Below are 27505 nucleotides of genomic sequence, written 5' to 3'. Positions count from 1 at the left end.
TAATAAGCTGCTCTGAGGCAATGGCCCACCTTAGAACACAAAATTGACAATAATGATGATGACAACAGCAACTTAGAATTAAGTCAATGAAACGGATGGCAACAATAATAACAAGTTTAAATAAATAAAAAAAAAATCATGCCATCCATCAGCAAACTTGTATTCTGATCATCACTTTTTGGGGTTCTTCCTCCTGTAAAATTCCTTTAGTCTTGGGACATCTGATATCCGTCATCTACTGCTGCTCCAATTAATAATTGAAAGAAAATCAAAGGAATACAGAATGTATCGCCTCTAGCATATTTCCACTCTGCAACTTAAAAGATTAATCCGATCATCAGCACAACCTGCAAAATCCATCACCGAAGAAATGAGAAGGGGGAGGGTGTTGCTTAAGGTTGTAGTTCCACAGCAAAGAAAATGAAATTACAGAATGGTATAATTAGCTATTTCATGACATCCACTAATTTCTTCTACTCTGATGCTTTTTATACTCACTGCAAAGAAATTGCACAACTTAATTTGACCCCCCTTATCTTAAAAAAGGAAGGGACACGCACTCCAATTTACTCCTTGGCTTACAACTAGCGTACAACTAACCATTCCCACAGTAGGGACACAAATAACCATACTAAATTGATGGGATCCTGCACTAATGTTTTGGACGCACAAAGCCGCCACCTCAGTCATCTTCATCATCTTCCGAAGCCTTTCTTAGCCATTGCACCAGATTTACAGATCCATCAAAATTCATTGACTGTGAGAGCAGAGAGAGCTGGCAGAAAAAGCATATAATATGAATGGATATCTTATGATAGCAGAAAATGAAGACTATGGAAGGATATTACAACATCAGAAACCAATTACATGTCAACCAACAATCCTGTTGCTTCTATTTTATCAACTTGTCTTATGCCAAGGAATGGAAGAATATTATTGATGAAGACATTAGCACCACCATCATGGTAACAATGATTGGTGCTGTGGCATCTTGAGAAATTTTTTGACAAACTGCTTCTGACATGACAAACTGCAACAGCACCTGTGAAGGAGAGATACAGGACACAAAAATTATTGCTCAATACCTTATGATCCTATGAAATGAGGGAATGGCTGATGAGGATAAAGCACATCTGCAAACACGAACAAGCACTGATCCACCAATTGGCCTGCTAGTGTCTAATTTGTTCTAAGATTTAAAGTACACAGTGAGACATGGTGTGAGGCTTGCTTAACTAAACAGAGCACAGACATAATGAAAATGAGGGAACAACAATTATCAAAAACAACTATAATTTGATTTTTGATATTCAAAGAAAACATCTGCTCATCAGAAATTGCAATAACTAGGAGTGGCAATGGGTTGGCTTGCCTTGTGTTCAGGTCAGGCCAATGCCTTATATCGTCCATAGGGGTCACACCCAACCCAAGTCAACCAGGCTTAGCCAAAGACCTAACAAGCTGATCTGCCAAAGTCTCAGGCACATTTGATTTTGGGGCTTTTTATTGTTTAGGCACCCAAAAATGAACAAGTTTTGAAGGTTCATTTTGCACTTTTTTGGGCTGCTTTAAACTGTACATTGGGCATACATTAAGAACCGCCTGTTTCTTGTGACAAGTAACAACTACCCAATAGCAACACATTTCAAATGGTTCATATTATCCAGTATGCTTAAATTTTTTGGTTATGTATCTACTTTTACCCAAGTACCCAGCTAAAGGCTTCAACTGTTCTGACCCGACTGCTTCAGAGGCTTTGATCCAAACCTGACCCAACCAGCTGGCAGGTTGGGGACATTTTTACACATACTCAACCTGCAAATCCAACGGTTCCGGTTAGATGGGTCGGGTCCAGGGTGAATCAGGCAGGCTAAATGGGTCCAGGTTGAGACAGGTTCGCTTACCAGCACATTTAGGGCTCGTTTGGTTCGCGGGAAAAGAAGGGGGGAAAGTGTGGTCAACGGGAAAGTAATGAGATGCCTCTTGTTTGGTTGGAGTTTTCAAAGGAGAGAGAAGGGAAAGTAGTATTCCCATGGGAATGTGATTCCCACATTTCATGGGAAAGTCTTTCCCATGAGAAACATGGGAAAGTTACTTTCCCATGAGGCGGGAATCACTCCATTTTTACTTTTTCCCAAAAAGTCCCTTCAGCATTAAAGAAGCATTAAAGAGGCATTAAAAACTTAATTTTTATTAAGGGCATAATAGGAATTATATATAACTTTCCTAGGAAAGTAGATGGCCAACCAAACATAAGCACCTTGGAAATTTGTCACTTTCCCATGGTCAACCAAACATGCCAAAAGTACTTTCCTAGGCATCCTCTTCCTAGGAATTTGTTTCCCAGGAATCATATTCCTAGGAAGCAAAATGCTTCCCGCGAACCAAACGAGCCCTTAGTAATGGCAATTTAACTGCAATAACTACAGGGTAGGTGATGTCACCGAAAGCTGTGAGTAATGCATTTAAAGCGAGAGCAAAAACCACTGATGTGTCATCATCACATCAAATTTCAAGACAAGAAATATGACATCTAAAAAATATTTTTGGTTATTGATGCAGGTGGAAAATTTTACTTGAGTATGTATACGTTCATTAATTATAATGTTATGATATACGTTAAAATGTCAGCAATCATAAAGTGGTTGCTTATGAACTGACCATCTATTTCTAATTTATATGAAAAATAATAGGACATTGAGAAGAAGACACTCCTTCCATAATCACAAATAAAGAAGCAAATGCATGAATAAAACAAAATCATCCGCAAATGTATGTCCATCTAAGATGCAACAAAAGGATGGATGATGATAACATAATGGACTCTGTCATACTGTTTGGGCATCCATGTGCATGAGCAAGGGCAACCATCGCATAAGCTGTTGTAGGAGTTAGCATCACCAAATGAGGAATATTTCATAGTTATGCCAACATTGATTCAACCAGACAATTGAGGTTACAAAAACTTAACTGAACTAACATGATAGAAGGGTGGATGGCCAAATGATTTGATTGGGAGAAATTAGTAGACTAGAAGGGAAGCTTGGGTTGAAGTGATTCCTTATAGCTGCCATGATTACATGCATATTGCATAAGCCATCTGTATACCATCTTACAAGACAAATCTAGCCATATGCATAGCGCCTCCATTGGCAATCAGTACCATAAATCTTTGCCAATCTGAGATGAATTTGCAATCTACTAAAGAAGACATGCATAACCAGCCATATCTAACCAAAGGACCATGCGCCTATCGGCTTGTGAACTTTGGAGCTAGCCATGATGACATACACTTTGATGCACCTGTCCAAGCCCCTTTCCATGATCTAATTTGGAATACGCACAGATGCTAGCGGATGCTCAAGAAATGAGAGGAGGAGGAGAGGCTCCCAATCAACACTCTCAAAGAGAAAAATGATGTAGTCATGACTTAAATACAGAATCAAACTTATGGAGAAGATTGTTGAGCCAAAAAAAATAAAGTTATAGAGAAGATCCAATATTGAGGTTGTGATCAATACCAGTGATATAGTTGGGTGGTAGAAAGTATGCTTTAATACAGCTTACTAATAAGCAATCAAATAAAGCTACTGTATAAAACAAAATGCAACCAACATTGATCTTCGGTTCAGTACTCCAAACTGTAGCAATGACAGAAGAGTAATAATTAAAAGGATGCTAATTACAAAATCTACCCAGAAATACCTCTTCATCAATAGTTTTGAGGTAATGCTTCAAAAGATCCTTCCACCTGCTGAGTTCCTTGCCAGTAGAGTAGCTCACCTAAGTTACCCAATGATATTAAAGTCAACAAATTTTAAATTATCTAACGACGAAGAATGCAAGTAATAGGAAGAGAGAATATCAAAATTATTCTTGTTTGCAAAAAGCGAGCGATGATATTTAATATTAAATTTAAGAAGGCCTGTACTTGAAATATTATACCATAACCATAACCAACGAGCCTTTTGGAGCTTAGCTTCGTATATTGTAATTTTCCTTTCACATATATTCAGGGCTTAAAAAGATACCAAAAGCAAGCTTTCAAGCCTTACCAATGTAATCCTCATTTTCAAAACAATTATGGTTTGCATCATATATGTATACTATGCCATTATCAGACAAGTCATAAAGGACTAAAGAAACAGTCCGCACAGTATCGTAACCAATGATGCATGTCATGCAAGCAGGTCATGAAAATGATACAAGGATGCATGTCACTGTACCATATGCGCCAGCCTGTATTTTGTGCATCAACCTATATCAATTTATAATCTCTTTGATGCACAGATATAAATTGAATAATACAAATTTTGATTAACTTTAGATGAAAATAAGCATGTCAGCAGCAATCAACCATATGAAAATACCTGGTGCTAAACTTACAAATAACTACTTACGATTAGAAGAATGATGAGCTGCCAGAGCTGATCTCAATTATGGAATAATACAATGACCCAGCACAATCTGTATATGACATGTTTTATGACAACCTGAACATCAGAATAGAACTCTATGAAATATGTTGCTTAATTGAGCCAACTACTATCATAAGAGAAAAGCAACACAAATACCTATTTTAAGTTTGCATTTGGAAAATGGGATGAGAAAAAACACACGAAAAAGGACCACTACCATGTATATTTCTTTCATGTCATAGCACTATGAGTATGGCAGTCAATGTGCATTAGGTGCATTTTTCCACACAGAAATGTGCAGAATATGACTCCACAGTCTTACAAATTTCATCCACACCTCTAAGCAATAAATGCTGCATATCATTTAAATCATGTCATACCATTACCAAGCAAATTGAAGGAACTCAACATAAGGATCAGAAGTGGAGACTTAAATTTTCCAATTAGTTCAGAGCAAGAGCATTCCTTGGCTGTGGAAAGCACCCTAACTTCAAGAACCTTCCAGCTCGGATGCCGTATGGACGAGAACATTGTTCCTACTTCCATGGTGGCATCATTTTACACTACCTAGTGCAATCATGAAATCTTTCTTTGAAAAAGATTGTTCTTTTTAATTTTGTGACATTTATATTGCAATACTAAAATTGATAACAGGGAACAACTAGATTATTGAAATTATTCTAGCTCCCACAACCTAGCATTTTAAAGACATAATTGCTGCTAACAATTGCCCCCTACAAACAACCACTACCATCTACTGTGTTCTCAGATTTGGTTACGAATCTAGGATAAGGTATATGAGATGATAGAATTAAAAAACCTCTTGACAGTTATATGCCATATGTTAACAAAAAGTAGTAGCCCTGCATGGGTTCAATAAAGCAAGTAAATTATGCGTATGCTGGAGAAATGAGAAGTGATTTTCAGATGTCAAGGACCTAAGCTTTAACAAGAAGATATGGTCATAGAGGATGTTACACTCTAACCTGATCACAATAACGATATGGTTGTGACAGAATTATAAGTCAATTTTTTCCAACCTTCACAGAGATTCGCATCAGATTCATCTGCACTACCAACTGTCAATTTTGAGCCCTTCAAAACCTATATAAGAGCCCCAATTTGGATTTGGCTATGTCCAGCCTCTCTCGAAACACCTTGCTTTCTCCAGTCTTCTCTAACTCTGTAAACTTCATCCCACATCTCAGCAGCTGCATAAACATTAGACAATGCAACATATGTATCAGAAATCTGCTGCTTTCTCTCAAGCATCTTTCTAGCCACCTCACTTCCAATCTCCACATTACCATGCAACCCACATCCCCCAAGCAAGGCGCCCCAAATAGAAGCACCCTCACCACTCTCCATGCCTCTGTCTTTGTTACAGTTTGTTTCAGCATCTTTTACATCTTCTACCAACTTCCAAGCTTCTGCAAGCTTGCCAGCTCGTCCTAACATATCAACCAAGCAAGTGTAGTGATCAACTCTCGAAGCGATGCCATACCTCTCCGTCATCAAGTTGAAGTAGTTTATGCCTTGCTCAACTAGACTGCAATGGCTGCAAGCACTCAAAACAGCTATGAAAGTAACCTCATTTGGTTCAAAACCCATTCTTATCATCTGCTCGAAAACTCCAATAGCTTGTAAACCTAAACCATGCACAGCATAACCAGTGATCATCGATGTCCAAGATACTACATTCTTAATTTCCATTCTATCAAATATTCTCCTTGCATAGTTCAAATTGCCTGACTTTGAATACATGTCAATAAGAGCAGTTTTGATGACCACATGATCATCTCCATCCCCAGCCATTGTTCTTAGTGCCTGAGCATGGATCTCTTTGCCGGAATGTAGTGCTGCTAGACAGCTACAAGCATCTAGAGCTTTTGCCAAGGTGAAGCAGTTCCCTCGAATCGACCCACTTTCACCATACAATCTTGCCAGTAACCTTAGCCCCTCACTTGGTAATCCATGCTGTACATATCCCGAGATCATAGCTGTCCATGAGATCACATTTTTATCAGGCATAGCATTAAAGAGCTGATGTGCTTCATTGATCAAACCATTATATATGCATCCTGTGATCATTGAGTTCCAGTGTGGCACATGCCTTTCCCCCATACTACTGAAAACATGTTGAGCTTCTGTGATGCTAGAGCACTTGCAATACATGTCAATCAAAGCACTCCCAAGAATAGCATCATTGCCATCAGAAGAACAGCAATTTTCGTAAAGACCCGAAGCAACGAGAAGACCATGAACTTGCCTCCCAGTTTTAAGCAATCCAAGACCGGCACACACTTTAAGCATGGAAACAATAACACTATGATCCACCATGACAAGTTCCATAAAACCACCACCATGACCAAGAATGCTCTTAGTGGCATCATAATACCTCTTATTAAAGACATAACCTTTGATCATCATAAGCTTAGACTCTACAAACTCTTCTCTCCCCTGCATCGCTCTCTCAGCACACTCCACTTCCCCGCATCTAAAATACATGTTAGCCAAAGCATTTATTACCGCAGTATCTATCTCATGCCCTAGCGTGATGAGGAAGCCGTGAATCTGTGTGCCAGATCTCAGATCGCTAAACGCAGCACAGGCAGTCAAACCGCTAGCCACTGTGAATTCATCAACATCCAACCCAGATTCGGTACATCTCATTCTGTAGAACAGATCCAACGCTTGGACACCCATTCCGGCAGAGGTATAACCAGCGATCATGGAATTCCAAGTAATTACATTTCTCTGAGGCATTCCACCAAACACCTTACAAGACGAGTCCACATCGTTGATCTTATAGTACAAGCGGAGGATGGAGGTGGCGACGACGACGTTGGAGTGGAAACCATGCTGTATGGCCTGGGCGTGGAGGGCGCGGGCGAGGCGGGGGTCGGAGTAGGCGGCGGCGCGGGCGGCGGAGGCGAAGGCGAAGGGGTTGGAGCGAAGGGAAGGGAGGCGGGAGAAGAGGCGGAGGGCGGCGGCGGGGCGGGTGGAGCGGGCGAAGGCGGAGAGGAGAGCGGTCCAGAGGACGGGGTCGCGGGAGCGGGAGGGGACCTGGGCGAAGAGGCGGAGGGCGTAGGTTAGCGAGTCCGGGGAAGGGAGGCTAGCATACGCGGTGAGGAGCTGGGTGGCCGTGACAGGATCCCGATCCAGGCCGAGCTTTAGCAGCCGCGCGTGATGGAGATTCATTCATCTCCTCGACGTCGCCCGCATAAATGGCTTCTGATGCATATAGAAAATTATTTAAAAGATCCTTAATGGTACGAAGGTCTCTAACTTAGAATTTTATGCAACATCAGCACACCTCGAGGATTACATGCAACAAAAAAACTGTATGTAGTTAGAACAAAATTTTATTCAGTCGCCCAGATGGTTGTTTGTCAATTTACGAGTTCCCACACCCCAACCCAATTTTAAGACCTTGGCATTGTTTGTTGTTTCATCTATTTTTTTGCATTACTACTGATTTATTTAAATACATTTAGGTTCTATTTGACAATTGTCAATTATTTCTACCCAACCAACAGCGTTGTTTGCCTCCCTATATACGTGTGTTGTCTTTAGGGTAGCACCCTCAGCTAAAAGTCTGCAAATATCATGGAGAAGTAGACTAGAGTCGGCTTCCTGTCTCCGGCTCCGGATCCAGTCAATGATTGTGACCGAGTCGCCCTCAAGAATAATGTAATCCACTCCCACCATGTGCCTTTGATAGATGAGCTCCTCTCATGCAGCTCGAAGCTCAGCATATACCATAGATATGTCAAAGATCCGTCAACCTCCAACTGCTCCAAGTTTTTCTTTTTTTTTTTCATAGAGCATTTTTTTCTTATTTTTTTTGGATCCTCACATGCTCCCTTTGTTTAAATCCTGACGTTCTCGTTAGACTAAGAGTCCAAATTCATTTAAATTTAATTACAAGCATCACGATCAGCTTGTGCTGTAGCGTCCTTTAATCTAAATGAGTCATGGGCCTCGTCTGTTTTATTATCATTTGTAACAATTTAAGACTTCATCCAAAATGTTTAGTCAAAAGATATTATTTGGATTTCTTGATCCTATATAAGTACCCAAAATTTACTCAGCGAATAACCGATGTAGGACTAAACACACACCCACACATGTCCTCACAATATATTACTATTGTTTTAGGTCATTATATTTCTCAAGATTACGTGGATTACTAGTCCTTCAATTTTAATAGTGGAGTACATATTCATCCCGTACAATTTTTCTGAGTAAGTTAATCTTCATCTGAACACTTATGCACACCTATCTTAGCCTAGGAATCTCTCCATGCATGATAACATGTTGAGATCACATTGCTACTGGAACTGCTAATGATCATTATGTTTCATGTAAAAAGGAACCTGAGGATCTTTTAAAATTCACATCAGTAATCATGTAAGTTAATGTTTACTATAACTCTTCTCTATGTTTGCAGCTTGCACATTTTTTTTTCCACATGTACAATCACCTCCAGAGTCTTAAAAAGATGGCAATCGCTGCTATGTTTTCAACGGTTTCAAATTAAATAAACATTTTATTGTTAGTTGAGCTTATTATTTTGATCTTGGCCAATAATTTTTAATGCAATGCTTCATACTTAGGAGAATAACTTAAAATATGTTCAGGTCATGCCGCAGCTACAATCATCTCTGCAATGGTATCTTAGTTTTTTAATCATTCAAAAAATCTTAAAGGCCATTTGTATTTTTTTTATTTTAAAAAATAAAAAATAAAAATTTATATTATATTTTTGTTTAGATTTAATTAATTATTTTTTAAATAATAATAGTGACGGAGGACATGCAGCGAAGATGTGGCAGTGGCCTAAACAAACGGACAAAAATAATGGTGGTAGCGTGGAGAGACGGCGACAACATTAGTAGCAGTTACGAGAATGACAACATTAGACCTGCTTAAAGAATTGAATTGAGCACCCGCAAATTCTTAGCACGTAAAAGACCTACATACAATACGATCAGAGTATAATCCTACAAATATCCATTTCTAAAAGTCTTAAAAGAAGGAGTCGATCGTGCGAACACCCAAAAAAAAAAAAAAAATCAATTATGACCTTTGAATTCCAAGCACAAATTGGGTCACATCAGCGGCAGGACATATTCTAGTAACATTCCCATTATATTATATGCATATATACGTATTTACATCCACGAAAAACCACGGTGATTTGTACCAAAAAAAAAAAAAAAACACCCACGGTGATGTCATTAGAGAACACCTAAACAAGCGCACAAACTAGAGGAACAACGAAAACATAAGCAGCAGCGTGGAAAAATTAAAGGGAAAAAAAAAAAGGGACAGAGATCATCAGATCGTCGTCCTTGGTCTTTGGCTCGCTCGCTCTAAGAAGCCGGCGATGGCTTCACCGGCTTCACCTCCGGGGTATGAGCCACACTCGTGACCGTCTGATACGTGGGGACCGCGTTCGTGTAGTAAACCGCCCGCCCCGCGCTATCGTACATCACCTGATAGGCTGTCGAGTCCACCACACCCTGCGCCGGAACCCGCGCTCCCTCCGGAGCGTACTGCCCCACCACCTTGGCCGACGCCTGGGGCGGCACCGCATAGACCGCCGCCGGAGTAGGCGCCGCCGCGTCGCGGTAGACGTCCGTCGGCACGACCCTCGGCACCGGCGCCGCGTAATACCCCTGCCCCGCCGCCGCGGCCCCTGGGTAGACGCCCGGTGCCCTAGAGATCAGGTAGACCGGCTGGTCCCCGCCGGCGACCGAGGAGTACCGTCCGGCCGCCGCCACGCCGCGCTGCTCCGGCCAGTACGCCGCCGGGACCTGCGTCGTCACAGGCGGCGGGGCCGGTGTTGCCTTCTCCTGGGCTCTCGGGTGGTAGTACTCCGCGGGGTAAACCCTAGCTAGGGTTTCTTCGCTGCTGTTCCGCTGGATGGCCGCCTGCTGCTGCTGGTTCTCCGCGATCTGGAGGCGCTGGAGCTCCTGGATCTGCCTCTGGATCTCCGCCGGCGTCGTCTCCCCGCCTCCGATCTGCCTCTGATCCTCCTTCCCGAGATCGGGCCTAGGTGGGACCTCCACCTGGACATTTTCAAGAACCGGGAGCTGCTCCGGGGCCGGATCTTTGACCTTAACGGCCGGTGGCGGCACCGAGCCCTTGTCGAGGCCGAAGAGGAAATCGGGACTCGGCAACGCCGCCTTGACCGCAGTCGTGGGGGGCGGGGGAGAGGCGGCGACCGTGTCGAGGGGCGGGGGGACGGGGACGGAGTTGAGGGCATCGACGAACCACTGGCGGTCGGGCTTGGGGTCGAGAAGGGCGGCGGAGGGGGGCGGGGGATTGAGGGGGAAGAGGAAGACGCGGAGGCGGGCGGTGGGTTTAGCGGCGGAGCGGTGGAGGCGGTCGTACTCGAGCATCATGTGGTCGAGATCCTCATCGTTGGTGACGGAGATGAGGGCGTCGAGGTCCTCGCCGGGGAGCTGGTACTTGAAACAGAGGTGGTCGTCGAGGTTGGCGAGGGAGGCGAGCTTGGAGAGGAGGGCGGGGAAGCGGATGGAGCGGTCGATGGTGAGGATCTTGGAGTCGCCGCCGACATAGGATAGCTGGTTGTCGTGGGGACGGGGCTGGATGCGGCCGCCGTAGCTAATCATAAGCTTGATGCGGGCGGCGGCGGACGGCGGTGGGGGCTCGTCCCAGGAGACGGAGTTCTCGCACTCGATCTCGCGGGATCGAGGGGAGCAGTCGCCGGAGTCCGGGTAGGAGTAGTTCTCCATGGAGCGGTTGGGTTAGGTTTTTGGAAGGGGGAAGGAGATGACTGATGAGGAGCGACGAGAGAGTCCTTTTTGTAGAAAAGAGCGTCTGGGAAACGGCTCTCGGGGAATCGAGTTGGTTCCGGATGGGGGTGGGACGCGTGCCTCGGGGTTTTGGGAGTGCCAGTTGGAATGAAGAGGCGGTGGGGCCCGCGAAATTTAGGCGACCGCGACTAATTTCCACCGTCGCAGTCGCTCGCTCCCTTCCATCTTTTTATCAGCGAGAGATCCGAGATTTTTTGGGAAGACGGGGAGCAACCGGAAATATTTTCAGAACGAGATATTTACATTAAGAGACATAATTGAATGAGAATTGTCTGTTATTGTTTTTTTTTTTTTTTGGCCTTTTTGATAAAAGGATTATACGTTGCTCCAGTTAAATGTTTAATATATAATTATATATATATATATATATATATATATATTGGTAAACAGGCGTCTCACTATATGATGCCAGGGCGTCCTGAAGCATCAAAATATAAGTAAGAACCTGTGAGATGGGGGCTGTACCATTTCATACAAAAACTCTAGTGTGATTATTAAAAAAAAAAATTAGGCACTTTCTGGATCAAGGAATCTTGTCACATTGTGTGTGTGCGTGGAGGGACATACAAAAAGGAAACGACCCACAAACATGGCATCCTATATGTGGAAGCATAAAAGGTAGGTTAGGTAGCTATCCAGTGCAGTAGAATCACTACTAATATTACTAGTAATTAAATTGCTAGCAAAACTGGCTTGGGCTTCTTCCCCTCTCCACGGTGGCTACAGTTAACTACATCGAAATTAATTCGATTGGTAAAATATGTCACATAATTGGTACATAGCAGTATGACTTTTTTTTTTAATTTTATTTTTTGAATCTAGACGTCAGTATGACGATAATATACTGTTCTAATTGGTATATTATTATATGTATAAAAAAATTATGATTCAAGCAGGAGAAAATGGAGGGCGAGAGAGTCTCTCTCCGTATCATGTTCAGCCGCCAGCGCCCACGGGATCGGGTTGATTTCTTCGGCTCTTCCCTATACCGTAGGAGGAGCTGGAGGAAGGTATATCCCTCGCGCGAAAGAAGGACACGCCTTCCTTCGCGCCCGGCGACCGTCGTATAGTCCACCGCCCGCTTTGACATCTGTGCAGATGGGAAGACGGGCGCAAGGGGAGGCGTTGTCTTTTTTTTTTTTTTTTCTTCCCCCGCGCGAAGAGACAACCACGTCGTGGCTCGAACACCCGAGAACGAGCGGTCCAGTCACCACCGAGCACCACCACCCCGCGGGGGCAGAGCCTGACAGCGCATCACATGCTCGCTCGCTCACGGTGGGGGCCAGCGGGTCAAACATTACCGGGGTCAATATAACTCCTGGTTTTCCCCTCTCCCCCGGTAAGAGTGGAGGGAGGTACTTGGCGCATGTTTAGAGTTGACAATAGGAGGATTAATTGTAGACTAATAAGATCCGTAGGAAATAAAATAATAGATTAGTAAGAAGAGGTGGGATGCAAGCTGTGTAAAAAATGTGGTAAGAGACAAGGGGACGTGACCATGCCGCCAATCAGAACGCCGTAGACCTCACTCCGCGGGAGAGAAAAAGCTTCCGCCTTGGGCGCTGCAGGGGGTGGGGTGGATTACCAATGATCTTTCATTCGACGATTACCAATGATACCGGCACCGTGCTAAGGAGACTATGGTAGTTCTTCCAGCTTAATTTTTGGATTTTCTTTTTCTGATTTCCACAATTATATTCATTCTATATTGGTTTAATTTAGCCGATTTTTTTTTTTAAAAAAAAAAATGGATTACAAATCTAGCAGTCGTCCTCCACCTATTCCTGCAATCATCAGCGAGAATAATTGGCCAACTATTCCTATCCTCCACCTTCTCTATGGGATGACAAGTGGACCGCCCACATCAATCCGATGCTTGTCTATGTCAAATCGCCTCCTGCACCATGCAGGACTTAGCATGCAGAATTCTTGCCCCGCGAGGGTGATGAATGCATGGTCAAAGAGACCAAAAATACTAGTAAAAACATACTGCACGGTACATCAAGAATTTGCCGTTGGCTGTTATCGACATCAACAACCAACCGGCCTCAATTAAGTGCCTCAAAGTAGCACAATATAAGCCGATCCGTGAAGCCTCTGGCAAAAGAATATGAAAAGACAACTGATGAAAATTCCCGCGGGGGAGAAAGCCTGGCAGGCGCAGCACGTCACATGCTCGCTCGCTCGCTCGCTCGCGGTGGGTGCCGCCAGCGGCGTTCAACGGCTGGTCTTTTCCCTCTCCCTCGATAACAGCGTCGGTGGTTGGAGCGATCGAAGGATTAACCGTAAACTACTGAGATCTGCAATAAACAAAGGTTGTCTATAACATGGTGCAAGAGACAAAAGGACGTGACCATCCCAACAATCAAAACAGCTGTAGACCCCACCACCAGGGATCGGAATCTCTATATATTAGATTGTTTATGACTGACTGGTAGTTGCATATGAACCTTTAGCAAAGACTTCCCAACGAGGGAGACCGTTGAGAATTATTGCTAGATTATACTAAATTTTTTTCTAATTTTATTATATTTAATTATTACATTTAGAATAAATATTTGTTATTCTATTTTTTTAAATAATTATTTTTATTTTTTAATAGTTGTTAGTTTTGAATTTAGATAGAAATCAAACAACTCACTCATATAATGCTTTATTTAAAAGAACCTTAGGCATCTTCTTTGGTGTGGTATAAAAAAAGAAAAAAAAAAAAAGAAAGAGGAGGAGAGTAAGAGATAACCTCTTTAATGAGATGTGAGAAAAGGCCTTCTTATGTGACTTAATTTTTAATAAAATATTTTTTATCTCCTATTCTTTTCTTCTAGCATCTTTTTTTCTATTATTTCTTTCTTTGGTGTTTATTTTGGATCTTGGGCCGGCATATTTGATCTACTCCAAATAGTGCATCATTTTATATGGTATCAGAGCTATAAGCTTGGAGATCAATTGTTCGTGTGTTCATACCTTGGCATAGTTGAAAAGTTTCCAGTATTTTATTGTACGATGGTGATAGTGTGTGGACTCTGATTTGATGATTCAAGAAATGAATCAATATGGCTCAAGATATCACCATCTCTAGCATTGGTATCAAAATTGAATAACACCAATTATGTGTATTGGAAGGCCTGCATCAAATATTATTTGATTAGGCAAGATTTATAGGAGATTGTGAATGGGATAAATATCGCGAAGCCACCAGAAACTCATGACAATGTAAAAGCAAGAAAAAAGTGGAAGAACAAAGCTAGATATGTTATATATATTCTTATAACCAATATGAGTGAAGAAAATCACCAATATATTCAAGATATAAAATAGCATAGAATATTTTTACTGTTCCCCACTGAAAGTCTACCGAGGCTCGGCCTTAATTTTTAAAGAACGAGACTAATGCTCTCAAACCTTACAATCTTTCAATATTTTCTTACAAGAAAGAAATTATTTAATAAGCTTGATATGCTCGATCTAAATTCTTGTTATGATGAAAATAAACAATATAGTCTGTTAATTCGTGGTTTGAATAAAGAGTATAGTGGTTATATGCTTGCTATTTCTGGACGGGCTAAAGAACCTATATTAGTAGAGTTCTAAAATATCTTTGTTAATCAAGAAGCACTTAATACTCAAATGCATGATTTCACTATATTTTCTCAAAATGAATAAGTCTTATTTTTTGGTAGTAAAAATAAACATAAGAAGTGGAACAATGCATTTAAAAATTTAGAAAAAAAGGCCGGTTGGAGAATATGAGGAAGACAAAAATCCTAATAAAAAATTATAAATTCAAGAGATATTATCGTAGGTGTCAAAAATTTGGCTACAAAATTCAAGATGGCATAGTAAAGCTCAAATAATCTAATGTTGCATCTTCTACTTCAGACATAGGGAAGAGAAGAAAACTCGTAGTTGGGCTCTTATTACTACTATTGTTGATTCCAGTTGTTTTGATAGACAGCATGCATATGTTTTATTTCTTCTCATGTCCAGATATTAATTTTATTCATGATTGGATTGTTGATTCTGAATGTTCTAATCATCTAATTGATCATAGAGAGATATTTGATTTTTTATATGATTATCTGATGCTATTGCAATTGTCAGTAATTTATTTTATCCTATCAAAAATATTGGTGATTTTTCTCTCATCTCATCAACAGTTCTTCTGTTTATGTGAATAATGTTTATCATGTGTCGGGCATGAAGAAAAATTTGATTTCCATTTCATGAATCATGGACAAAAAAGCTTATTAATCAAGGTAGGAAAGTGAACAACCTTTGTATTATGTCTATAGGTAATTTTTATATGGATCGGACTCTTAAGCATAGTATTGCTCATTTATGGCATGCTAGATTGGCTCATGTGAATCATGACGGACTTCAAGATATGCAAAGCAAGGATTAGTTAGTGGGCTTTCCAAGATAAAGGATATACACGCAAAGCAAGTATTTTATAAGGATATATATGTAAATATTAATTTTGGAAAGATATTCATACAAATTTCAATATCTAAAAAATATGTACGCAAAAAGCTTTGTATTACCTTCACTCGATAATTTGGTATAAACAAAAAGAATTGCATACATATCCTCCTAAATATTAAAATTTGCATAAATTCTCTTCTAAAATTAATATTTATTTGTATATCCTTATAAAATACTTGTTTTGTGTGTATACCCTTTATTTTTTTTTGCAAAGGTGCCCACATCATCTAACATCGTTAAGAAATTAGTGATTTAAAATTAGACTTAATAGGTAGATATGCAATAAGAAACATTGATAGGGATATATATATGCAAATAACACTTTACAAGGGTATTATTCATATAATTACACATATTTAGGAGGCTTTATATGCAAAAAAAATCTAATTTTATTTTTTCGATTTCAACCTATTTTAATACTCGGATTTGTCCAGTGCTTATTCCTCAATATTTTTTAAAAAATATTACTTAAGAAAAGATTGATTCGACAATTAGATAACAAAAAGAGTTATGAAAGTTCTTTCACTAATTATGGGATTATTCTATTTTATTCTTCTTCATTTATAACAACCACTATATCTTATTTTATCGAAATATAGCTTATAATATTTATTGCTATAAATGCATATATGAGGGCATGTATTAAAATATAGAAAAGAATTAGAATCTCTTAAAAACATACGATAGTTTACAATGATCAAGCTTTCTTGCCACTACTATAGTCATGGGTGGAAGAACAATATCAGTCATCCCTAAGCAAAATTATTGAGAGACTTCGAATCCTTCAGACTTATTAACAACCTCCGCAGCCATATGGTAGAAAGCCACACCTTATGTTGTGTACCTTAAGCTACTTTTTTTTGGAGCTTCAATTTTTTAGAAGAAAAAAAGATCTAGCATATGGGGCCCATCTTGTCACATTAATTTTAAATCAGCTACTAGCTTGCACATGAAAAATTTTTTGACTCTAAAAAATAAACATTGCAAATCTCATATACTAAAAGATAAATATTGCAAATATCTCACAATAATTTTTTTTAAATAATTCAGAAAGCTAAAACATGACCTAGCCATCTTTATGTAAAAAAGGATACAATGACGAACTATCTATGATGGAGAAAAAAGTCGAGGGAATGGTTTTGATTTTAGACAGAGAAGTAAAAGAGAGGGTCGAGAGAGATCCAAAAATTTTTCAAAGGCGGTAGTTTAGTTTCTAGTGAGACCTGTTAACTTATTACCAACTTGAAAAATAAAAAGATACTTTCATAATTTTAATTATTTTTTAATTTAAATAAATATGATTTTGGCTAATTACGCTAGCTGAATCGCTATGTCAAAAGTATTCATAAAAAAATAGTATTTTGTGAGGGCATGCACATAAATATTAATTTGGAGGGCATTAATGCAAATTTTAATATTTTAAAGAGTATTTATGCAAAAATCCAAGAATTTTTTTGCATGTATATCCTCCTAAATATATGAAATTGCATGAATATCCTCCAAAATTGCTATTTGCATATATACCCTTATTAACGTTTCTTTTTGCATGTTTATCCATTAAAGATATTTTTATCATTTCAATTTTAAACTATTAACTTTTTAACGGTGTTATACAGCATGGGTACATATACAAAGAAAAAAAAGGTATATATATAAAACAAGTGATTGATGAGAGTATACATGCAAATATCAATTTTGGAAGGATATTCATGCAAATTTCAATATTGAGGAGGGTGTGTATGCAAAAAATCTAAAACAAATACCACCCCCTAATAGTGTTTGTTTTACCTTCTCTTTCAGTAAAACAAATATGGAATTCGTCATTTATTTTACCATCTTTCTCATCTTTTTTTTGTACCAAACATGACAATCTGACATGGAATTTATTTTCTCACGCCATATTACCCCGAACCAAACAAACCCTTAAAAGCTACTATCTCAATCAAAAGTCAAAATAGAATTTGAACTCAAAATGGATACTTTGATTTGCACAAGCTACTATCCTCCCCATTGGGCCAAAAAGCCGAATCTTGGTAAAGCTTTCATTATCATCATTATCTACCTAAAGAACAAAATAAATCTGTCATAACTATCTACTCAGAATAAGACATTCCTTGTCTCCCGCATGGCAGGGGCTAGTTTTCTTGTTTAAGGCTGACCAAAATGATTCCTTGGAGGCAATGACAATAACAAGCTTGGGAAAATAAGGCAGCAGAATCGGAACTGAATATATAACTTTGTAAAGAGATATTATATAATTTAGTCTAACAATAGATATCTTCATATCTACAGGCCTATTTGGTATATTTGTTGTTTTTGGTATTTCGATTATCTATTAATTAGTGAAATACCAATAAGACATAGAGATTGATTGGTTTTGAACAAAACTAATGCTGTTTCTGGCTTTTATTTGCAATCTTTTCTAAAAGCAATAAATCTTTGCTACCAGACGCTCTAAAGATTTAAAAATAATTTTAAACAACTAAAGTTTTTGAAAACAAAATCCAACAACAAAAGCCATACCAGATGGCTTTTAACCATTAGCACATACTCAATACCCAGCCATCTAAAGGTACAAAGGATATTCGCAGAATAATTTCGGATTAAACCTGCATGACCCATTACAAGTAACAGCAGAATTCAGTGAAATTTGGTTCTCAGGAGTTTTATGGTCCCATATAGATATTCAAAGAATAAGCCAACATTTAAAGAAAGAGGGAAAAGAAAAGAAAAACAATCAAGATCATTCCATGAAAAAAAAGGTAAACTTTCTTCAAAGATACAAAATTTATTTGCATAAAAAATGCAATTTTAAAAAGTAATCCGGCCCAAGGTTTTTTTCCTTAAAAAAGTATGATCGCCCCAAGGAAAATCGTTTCTCTATTGGAAAATATATTCATAAGAAATCAGAAGATAAATGAGCTACGTTGTAGATGGGATTGGAAATACTTGAATAAAAATACCAGAAAAGAATAGCCCCGTATTTAGCAAAATTTAGTCTTCAAACACCAGATTCACAACTGGATCGAGATGTTTCGGAGATAAACCCATGCTTCTGTGTTCAGCACCTAGATCGAGATGGCAGGGTTTCCACCCAGAAATTCGAATAACAATACATTATTTGAGGAAAGAGGGGAAAAAGGAAATCAAGAAGAGGGTTCCAAGCAGCTACAAGATCGTGAGAACTTTCTTCCGACGATGGAAGAATTTAAAGATTCATCCCACCGTTGTAGGAAAATACGATAACTAAATCCGACGAAAAAATTGTATCTCTATTGGAAATTAAACTCGTGAACGAATTGAATCAAGAAGAGAATGAGCTGAGAATGGGGATGGATCGGAGAAGTACCTGAATGAACATGTCGGAAGGAACCCTTAGAGAAGCCCCTGAAACGATTCAATCTGTGAGAGATCGATCCCAAGAGGAGAACCCGAATTCTTCTGGTGAGAATAAGAAAGATTCAATCTGCGAGCCATCGATCCGAGGAGGAGAGACCCTAATTCTTCCAGTGAGAAGAAGAAGGTACGAGTTGGGCTCGCAGGCGAAACCGCGAAAGAGAGGGGCACGTCGTCGCCCGCCAAAAACCAACCATCCACCGCCGGTCTTCGACTGGGCCTCCGCCTCCAAATATGCAAAGTGGGCCTCCGCACCGACAGTGGCATTTTAGTAAATAATATTTAAAAGTATTTTCCAGATAATTCTAAATTAATTGACAGTTGCAACCGTTATAACAGCCCTGGTGAGAGAAGTGGTATCGGAGCCAGATCTAGTATGAATCACAGCCCTGATACAAGGATCCAGTGGAACTTGCATATCGATGAGAGTTTAGTAGGACCGAGCCAACTCACGATGAAAATATTACAAGATTAGGTGAGGAAAATTGTCATAGTCCCGCGTCAATTGAGCAAAAGGTGACATATGAATTTGTAAGTTCCGATCTGCCATCCATTTCAATAACTTTTGACGTTTCGATGGAAAATAGGGTTAAAGAAACTAATGAAGTTTATATGAAACAGGTGTGGGAACATTTCGAAAGATGCAACCTTCTGTCAAGAAATATGTCATGTAAGCCTACAAGATTGCCTCAATGAGAACTGCAGAAGGCACTCCCTGGACTCTGCAGGCTTGCAGCAGGCAAACATTTCATTATCGTTCTTGTTTTAAAGTATTGCAAACATTTGCAATAATTGCAGTGCTCCAAACCCTTCCTGCATCAAATGCATGCACAAAAGTTAACTTGCAAAGATCAAGCTATCAGTCACTTCTAGAGTAGCAAGAAGCTTTGTTGACATCTTGTATTAGGGTTGGCTTACATTTGGCACTTGACACTGTGAGCTATGCTCTTTCACTTTCTTCTTTGTTGAAATCGCAACGCATGTATTGAGAGCAATTTATGGGGCAAAAAGAAGAGAGAGGAAAATCCATAACATGGTTTGGTGATGAAGTAAAATTCCCACTACTCACTAGCAGTGTTGTACCACACAGCTAATTATGGATGGCATTTTTCCTTAGTAGTTCTCCAGATCATAAATTCAATTCTGAAAGTCCTGGATAAACTCCTTGATGAGTACAAATTTGCCCTTGAAAGAGCTATTTCAATTAGAAAAAAATGCTGCGGAAAAATGAAGTTTAAAGTAGTTGTTTGCTTAGAAACAAATGCAACAACACTACCTTTCGAGCAACTCCTTTGTTCTTGTTAGATTACCAAAGCATGCTGCCAGGATCTTTAGTGTATAAAGCATTCAAACAGTTGCCATTTTCAGATTATTCTGATCATTCTTCAAAGAAGGAATGCGGCAGCTTGACCCTCTTTGTTCAAGACGCTGGTGTTATCTTTGCAATCAGTTTGTCCATGAAATCATGTGAAGGTGTTTGAATCAAGACCGGGTCTAAAATTATATTTAATGACCAGTGCAAGCTAGCCTAGCCCAAAATAATATCCAATACCTTCTTTTGCTTTTCAGCTTTTCCTTTTATTTCAGATCAAAGTTGATTTTGTATCTTTTTCAATCTAAATATATTTTTTCAAAAAAAAAAGTGAAAAATTGTTATATCCTCTCGCCTATTCGTATCAAGGGAAAGCACACTAAGTTTACTGCATCAGAATGAAAGTACCTGAAGGATTTAGCTGAAATAGAACTCTAATTCTCTAGTGGCCTTGTTTGTTCTCCATAGACAGTTTTCTGCTTCACAAGGTGGTCTCTTCACATTTAAGAGATAAACAGCAACTAAACTTAGCATCCAAATATAGGAGGAGAACTCTGAATTTTGTTGAATCTTTCTCATATCTTACTGAAGAGGGCAAAAGCTTCATTCGACAGTATGCCCATTGTGGTCATCTGAAGACATGAAAATTTCTATTGGGGAAAACCATGGTGGGATCTTCATTGATAGCAAATGATTTGATCTTTGTTAAATTCTTTTCGTGGTTACTTAGCGCTCCCAACAATATGGAGAATAGTAAATGGATGTAAACCAGAGTTATCAGACGATGATGCCTCTTACTCTTGCTTAGGAGCCTGGCGTGGCTCCTTTTATTCCCATCTTCACCACAGAAAATCCTGACATACTCGTCTAACATTGCAGAGACTAATAAATTGCCCTTCTTATCTCATATACTGCAAATAATGTGATTCTCTTAATCCCCAGCAAATTTGCAATTAAAAGTTTCCTGGGGGGACATCAGAAGAGTGCTGAAAGTTCGGAAGGCCAAAATATTTTCATATACTTTTCAGACTCTTTAGCAGTAACTAATTAGTTTCGACTTGGTCTATCTGTAGCGATCCTGATTTTTTTCCATCCTCTGATTGGCAATGCAATTCTTTTTCAATAAGCAAATTTACTTGCTACAAATTTAACCATGTCAATTTGGATGAGCAATTAAAGACCAACTTATAATTATAGCTCTCTTGATCACTAGCTGGCTGTCATGCTGCATTTTGCTTGCTTACCGAGCTTTGAGGATGTTCTTATCATTCGCATCTAACATTGAAGAACTAATGTTGCAGAGTAAGGGATGGTCACCTTCCAACTAAAATCGCCAACTAACCTTACTGTAAGTAATACTTGTTCAGAATCCATGGAGGTTTGCTTTATCCATCACTGCTAATGTTGTGCATATTCCAAGTTCTTTACAGGTCTATAGAAGTTTTAACATTTTGGGAGACTCGGTGGTAAATGATACTGTCCCAAAGTGGCTGTGCCTTAAAACATATAATCTGGCTGTTGAAAGCAAGACAATGCGCCGTTAGCTCCACGCATCAAACTGGCATATCATGTTCCCATGAACAAGAACACAAAACCAGTAGATCAGTCTTTAGTTCTGTGAATTTCCATACATGAATAATTGCCAAATGATAGCCTTAATTATGGCTGTCAGGTGCCTTGGATCCCATGTCCTAGAAGACAAAAGCAAACCCAGTGTTCGCTAGAAGTCGTGCTGCTCAGATCTGACACCCCTGGACAATGTTGGCCAGCGTAGGGCCCTACGTAAGCAAATGCAGAAGGGATGGGCACCCCCATGCTGCAAAACTACCGGCCATGGGAAGCCACTTTTTCTTCACTTCTCCCCCTCTGCATGCCTTTTCCAAAATAACCTCACATCAAGCAGCATATTCTGCTCTTCTGAGAAAATTATGTGGTCTTAGGCATCAATATGATTCTATCTGCCCGCTTAGACTTGGTTTATTATAGAGCTAAGCTTAGCTAGATGCCAAGCCTATGGCGATTACTTTACATCAAGAGTCCCTTTTCTCGATTACAGCTTACATCGCTCAAGATGCCCAGAAACCAAAATGTTGAGTTTATGAAGGTCTCTTATAGTTTCACTGCTTGCCCTCAAACTAGTTTTTTCTATCAACTTAAGGCTTGACCTGCTGATGGCTCTCTAGACAGAATATGTGCAGAAGAAAAATCGTAAGGACTTATGGTTTTTGCACTTACGAGGTCTCTCTCGGTGAAAGAAGAAAAGGATGTATGCCGATTATTTATGTATACATTGTTGGATGAAGAAGGAGATGCTAACTATTACACACACAAACACACGTAAAGTCTCATTAGCGACCATAATACAAGTGATCAAAAAGGTAATTAACATACTTGTTTTCTAGTGACAAGCGAGTATTAACGATCGTGGCGACGATGAGCTACCTATTGGAGACGGGGTTTGGGCCGCTGGGGACTTCATGCTTGCTGTCTTCAAATTGGGAAGTCGAGACGCCGTCCTGCGGATGCGGCTTCATGGATTGGGATGCAGGAGGGGAGAGAAGCCGCCGGGTGGGGAAAGAAGCCATGGAGATCTTCAGCTGATCTCCTGGCTGAGCCAAGGGGAGCAGAAAGAGGCAGAGGAGGAACCAGAAGAGCAGCACATCTGATCTCCTGAGACTTCGATCAACTGCCATGGAGATTTCAGTCTGAAGACCTGAAATTCTCCCCCAAGAGCCCACAAGAGATCAATATCCATGAACCACTTGAGCCAACCAAGTGAGAGAGCCTTCAAGCAAGAAAGGAAAGAGGAATGCCTCAGGAACAGACGAACACATGTAAAGATAAGCGGAAAAGGCCAAACCTTGCTCCTTGAATCCAAAATATGACAAGAGAGTCATTAAACAGGGATGGAGAAGTTACTTGTGTACCCCTTACTTCTTCTACTTTTGGATTCATGGGCAGTTAAGGCTTATTAAACGAGATGACGTGTTACATGTCTTCTTAAAATGAGAGAGTCCAGACTCCGATGCCTATATTTCCATTAGAGGGATGAACATCGCCGTCATCATAAAGGATTGCATGCTAATTTGGGGGTATAGACAACTTGAAGGATTGTTTACCGGGTGATTCGCCGCACGTTTCATGGCATATTGATCCAAATGAAGACCAACAATTGAAGCATCATGATCTAACGGTATCATCCTTCAGCAAGATAGTTCTCAGATACATGATTTAGTATCAGTAAACCAGTGTTATCCTTTATCGTAAACAAATGGTTAGAATACCTATTCGAATGTTTCGAAAATACCGAATCTTTTCGGAAACCAATGTTCTCTTTCGAAGAGTCGCATTTTTTTAAAAAAAGGCGTCACAAAAAATATTTTAAAATATTTAAAACAACTAAAATTTAGAAAATAAAAAAATTAATTTTTTTTTTTTGTTAATTAAAACTCCAACAGCATTCAACATTCGGGATGGCCAAGAGAATTGGGTGGAACCTAGATTCTTTTGATCGGGACCTAAGCAAGAACTCAAAATCTGGACTCGTGGCTCAAAGATGTAAACAGCATTCTTATATATCTTCACAAGGGTTCGGGTTAGGCAGAAGCTGTTTCGACTTGAATAAATCAACCTAAGAAGGCTAATATATCTAAAGGGTTGAGGGCAACCCACAAGACTAAGCTAGTTTACCATGAGCCAAAATTGGGCCAAACATGCATTTAAGCAAACAGGTCAGAATTGGAAGTTCAAATAGTAATTCTTAATGGGAAACTACTTTATCATTTCAGTACAAACCAGTACTAAGTGGCAGCTTCTAATTAAACCAATGGTTGGGATACCAGTGGGCGTAAGTGATACACAAGCAACTAAAGCATTCAATCCATTTTATTCTTTAGGGTAGGGAGGGGTCTCCCAATATGAAAGCTTTTTCTTAATTGGGTGGCTGCTGAAGACGTCTGCTGTTTGGACTTGTGGGATAACCCTATGCATAAAAGCTGACCGAGGCAGATTTGACATGCTTTTCCAAAGATAACGTAAAGCAAGGCATCCTATTCTACGGGCTGTTCACTTAACCCAAGGTGAAAGATCCCAGAGCTGTCTCCGCAGCGGGGTGTATGCGAGCCCGCACGCTGACACCCAGCTGGCTACACATTGCGAAAAGAAAAGTTACACATGATGGCTGCTTCTGGTTCCGGAATCAGGAAAAGTAGAAAAAGGAAATTGTATTCCTTTTGGAATAGTTATTCCATCACTTACTTCTATTTTTATTTGGCTAAATTTTTTTCTGGAACAACTTTGAGCTGACGGTGCTTCTTCTGTCCATAAAATATAAAAAGGGGAGGATATGCTAGAAATAAATCATACTAAACCTTTCCTTGAAATATAGATGCTCTAGCTATAACCAGGATTGACTAGAATGACTGACTATTCCTTCCCCTTGTTCCAGTGCTGTTTACTAAGCATAAGGCTTAGGCTCGGACTGTAAGTCTCACGGCTGCTTTCTTCCGGAAGCGAACACTCCTCTTTATTCAAGAAAAAAAGGGTTTGTAGAGTTATCGACAATTTATCCTAACAGTATTGTTCCGACTGTGTGTTCTTTTCCTGGGGCGTCAGAGATATGAGGTGTACTGCATTGCTCAGGCTTCGAGCCAATATCCTGGAGGGAAAACAGTGCGATCTTCATTACTTTCGGCTTTCCCAAGAAATTTCAAAGGTTCATCCTTTTTCTAATGGAATATCTTTTGTTCTGAGGGAATATCAAGTCACATCTTTAGGTGACTAAGAGTGTAATTTGGCAAGGAATAACATTGATATATTCTTCATACTACAAGTGAAGGATGAGATAACAATCATACTCTGCTCTCACATATAGCGCTCGTAGGTTCAACAGAGTCATTCGGGAATAGTAATGGTCAAATGATGGTCAGAAAAGAAAGCAGAAACCCAAGGCCCTTTTCAGAAAAAGGCTGATTGATGATATAGTGCGAATATAATTTTATATAATGACAATGATAAGGACTTTTATCACTTTTTAAAGTTCTTGAGTATTAATATTAATTTACTACTAGCTAACATGCAAAATGTGTGCTGCTTTAAGTTTTGGCATGACTAATCTATGCTGCAGGCTTTCTATCCTAATATCATTAGTTGTTTCTCCCTTCAGCTGCAGATAAAGCCACCATCTCACTATTCACAGCTGCATTCCAGCTACCGCACTGAAATTGTATACAGCTGGAGATGAGACTCTGTGAAACAGGATTCATGCAGGTTTCCATATTCCAGTACGATAAAGGGGCAGCATGGCAGATATCTTGCTCTGAAAAAAAGAAAAAAAAAATATCCGAGGGATCTAGAACCGCTACGGCCATAACTCATGTTCATGAACATTGCATGTTTTCACCCTCAGATTCCAAGAAACCATCCAATCTAATCTTCTGCCGCACAATTTGATTACTGGGAGAGAAAAAGGCTTATTATAAGATGAAATGACCATAGGTAGATCCTGGAAAACACAGGTAAATGCCCATTCAATTGAAATGCCTGCTGAAAATTTTCGTCTGAAGTATCATTTCATCAAGCTCACATAACCTTATCATGTATGCAAAACATATGATAAGAACTGCATTAGTGGATAACAATACCATTCTGTCGAGGCTCTCAACTCCATGGTTCGTTTGTCAGGCAAGGAATATGGGCTGATCTGGACACAATGCAACAAGGATGGTCCTGTTAACTTTCTGAAATCAAATTTGTTTCATCAAATATACTTCTCATTTTGACTCTCAACTGAGTCCTCTAGCTGTTTCTTCCCGAAGACATCTACCTAAAATCGGTCCTCATACACTGTGACAACCGACTGAGAGTTTTGCTGAACACACTGTTTCAGTTCCACCTGTAAACCAGGATCAGAGATCAGGCAGCAAATATCAAAATAAGAGATGCATCAACTTAAATAATGCAACATCCATGACATCATGCACATGTGCACGCATGCAGATGCCCTATTATGTACATGGCAAAAGCTACAACAGTTGTGCAAGAGGCCAAATAAAAGAGGCCAATGATACCATCAAGGAACAAGGCAGTGAATGTTTCACACAATCCATAAAGTAACTAATTAGGACCATCAATATCTGGTACATGACACAATGAGAAATAACACCCAAGCAGATTGCTCTGCTGCACTGATCAGTGATAAGTCACCTCCTCATGCTGCTGCTTCTTTCTTTTGTCTCCAAGTTTAGTTTATGCAAATAATTAAAACTACAAAAAGAGACGGCAAAAAAAAAGGGAGAAAAAAAAGCCTACCCATAGATGAGTCAGAACAATTCATTTTGGTGAATAAATCAATTAAATCAGCACCATCTTATAAGAGAATAATCCTCTATTTTGCTCCAGATAAATACTTCAATGCCTCATATCAGCTGACACACCTTAGGCCTACTTCCATTCTTTATACCACATGGTAGAGATGATGAGACTAAACCAAATAACTGCTTTAGTTTTTTTATGTTCTTTAATGACACATTATTTTATCTTTCTCCATGAAAGAAGACATCACCCATAGTGTTTGCATCAGACCGTGGGATTCTCGATGAATCATTGTCCGTATTTTGCAGTATTTTTTGTGGTATATATTGTGGTATATACATTGTTCAACAAGTTTCCGAAAGATTAGATCTCCATAATTCACCATGCACATTCCAAAGACACGCATGACGATGTCACATAACTATAACATCTAAAACAAATCCAAGATCTAAGTTGTTCTATGGATGTCTCAACAAGTAAATTGATGGCAAAATTTGTTAAGAAAGCAATTTTAGTCGCCTTTCCTCGTTTCTTAATCTTTGAAGCGATCTGGCATACAGAGAACATAAACTTAAGCCCTAGCCACTAATCTCACTGGACAGGCCACAGTCAATAGAAATAAGCTTAAGATAAATGCTTGTGATTCCTCTGCCAACAGAATCACCAGATCTTCCAGAATGTCAACTCCATGCCGAGTCAGAAGTTTATTGTCATAACAGCATCCAGTTCTGGAACCA

At 39.6% G+C, this 27505-nt stretch overlaps 2 protein-coding genes and 1 long non-coding RNA gene across 17 annotated transcripts; all 3 read right to left on the bottom strand.

Annotated features, from left to right (window-relative positions):
* Positions 1 to 56: 56 nt before the first annotated feature.
* LOC103707022 (pentatricopeptide repeat-containing protein At2g13600-like) lies at positions 57 to 7772 on the bottom strand. Of its 13 annotated transcripts, none has more exons than XM_088706099.2 (5): positions 5405 to 7749; positions 4401 to 4493; positions 3706 to 3783; positions 499 to 1042; positions 57 to 347 (listed from the first exon to the last, which is right to left on the bottom strand). In XM_088706099.2, the coding sequence occupies exon 1, from the start codon at positions 7617 to 7619 to the stop codon at positions 5523 to 5525; it is 2097 nt and encodes a 698-aa protein (XP_088562225.2). In that variant the 5' UTR covers positions 7620 to 7749; the 3' UTR covers positions 57 to 347; positions 499 to 1042; positions 3706 to 3783; positions 4401 to 4493; positions 5405 to 5522. The 13 variants fall into 13 exon arrangements, with proteins under 13 accessions (XP_088562225.2, XP_026660386.4, XP_088562221.2 ...); XM_026804585.4 differs by having other exon boundaries at positions 57 to 775; positions 868 to 1042; XM_088706095.2 differs by having other exon boundaries at positions 57 to 1815.
* Positions 7773 to 9553: 1781 nt separating this feature from the next.
* LOC103706935 (uncharacterized) lies at positions 9554 to 11235 on the bottom strand. Its single transcript, XM_008791211.6, has one exon. The coding sequence runs from the start codon at positions 11183 to 11185 to the stop codon at positions 9797 to 9799; it is 1389 nt and encodes a 462-aa protein (XP_008789433.4). The 5' UTR covers positions 11186 to 11235; the 3' UTR covers positions 9554 to 9796.
* Positions 11236 to 12632: 1397 nt separating this feature from the next.
* Positions 12633 to 22992, bottom strand: LOC108511311 (uncharacterized). Of its 3 annotated transcripts, XR_001879443.5 has the most exons (4): positions 22899 to 22992; positions 19098 to 19957; positions 14231 to 14391; positions 12633 to 13566 (listed from the first exon to the last, which is right to left on the bottom strand). It is a non-coding gene; the product is annotated as an uncharacterized LOC108511311 (long non-coding RNA). The 3 variants fall into 3 exon arrangements; XR_016396727.1 differs by lacking the exon at positions 12633 to 13566 and having other exon boundaries at positions 13573 to 14391; XR_016396728.1 differs by lacking the exons at positions 12633 to 13566; positions 22899 to 22992 and adding an exon at positions 20063 to 22892 and having other exon boundaries at positions 13573 to 14391.
* Between the last annotated feature and the right edge of the window lie 4513 nt (positions 22993 to 27505).

This window comes from Phoenix dactylifera, chromosome 10 (genome assembly GCF_051530095.1).
Source record: "Phoenix dactylifera cultivar Ajwa chromosome 10, Ajwa_hap1_PhDact_Kaust_v1.1, whole genome shotgun sequence".
Lineage (NCBI taxonomy): Eukaryota > Viridiplantae > Streptophyta > Magnoliopsida > Arecales > Arecaceae > Phoenix > Phoenix dactylifera.
This window is presented reverse-complemented; position numbering and strand designations above follow the sequence as displayed.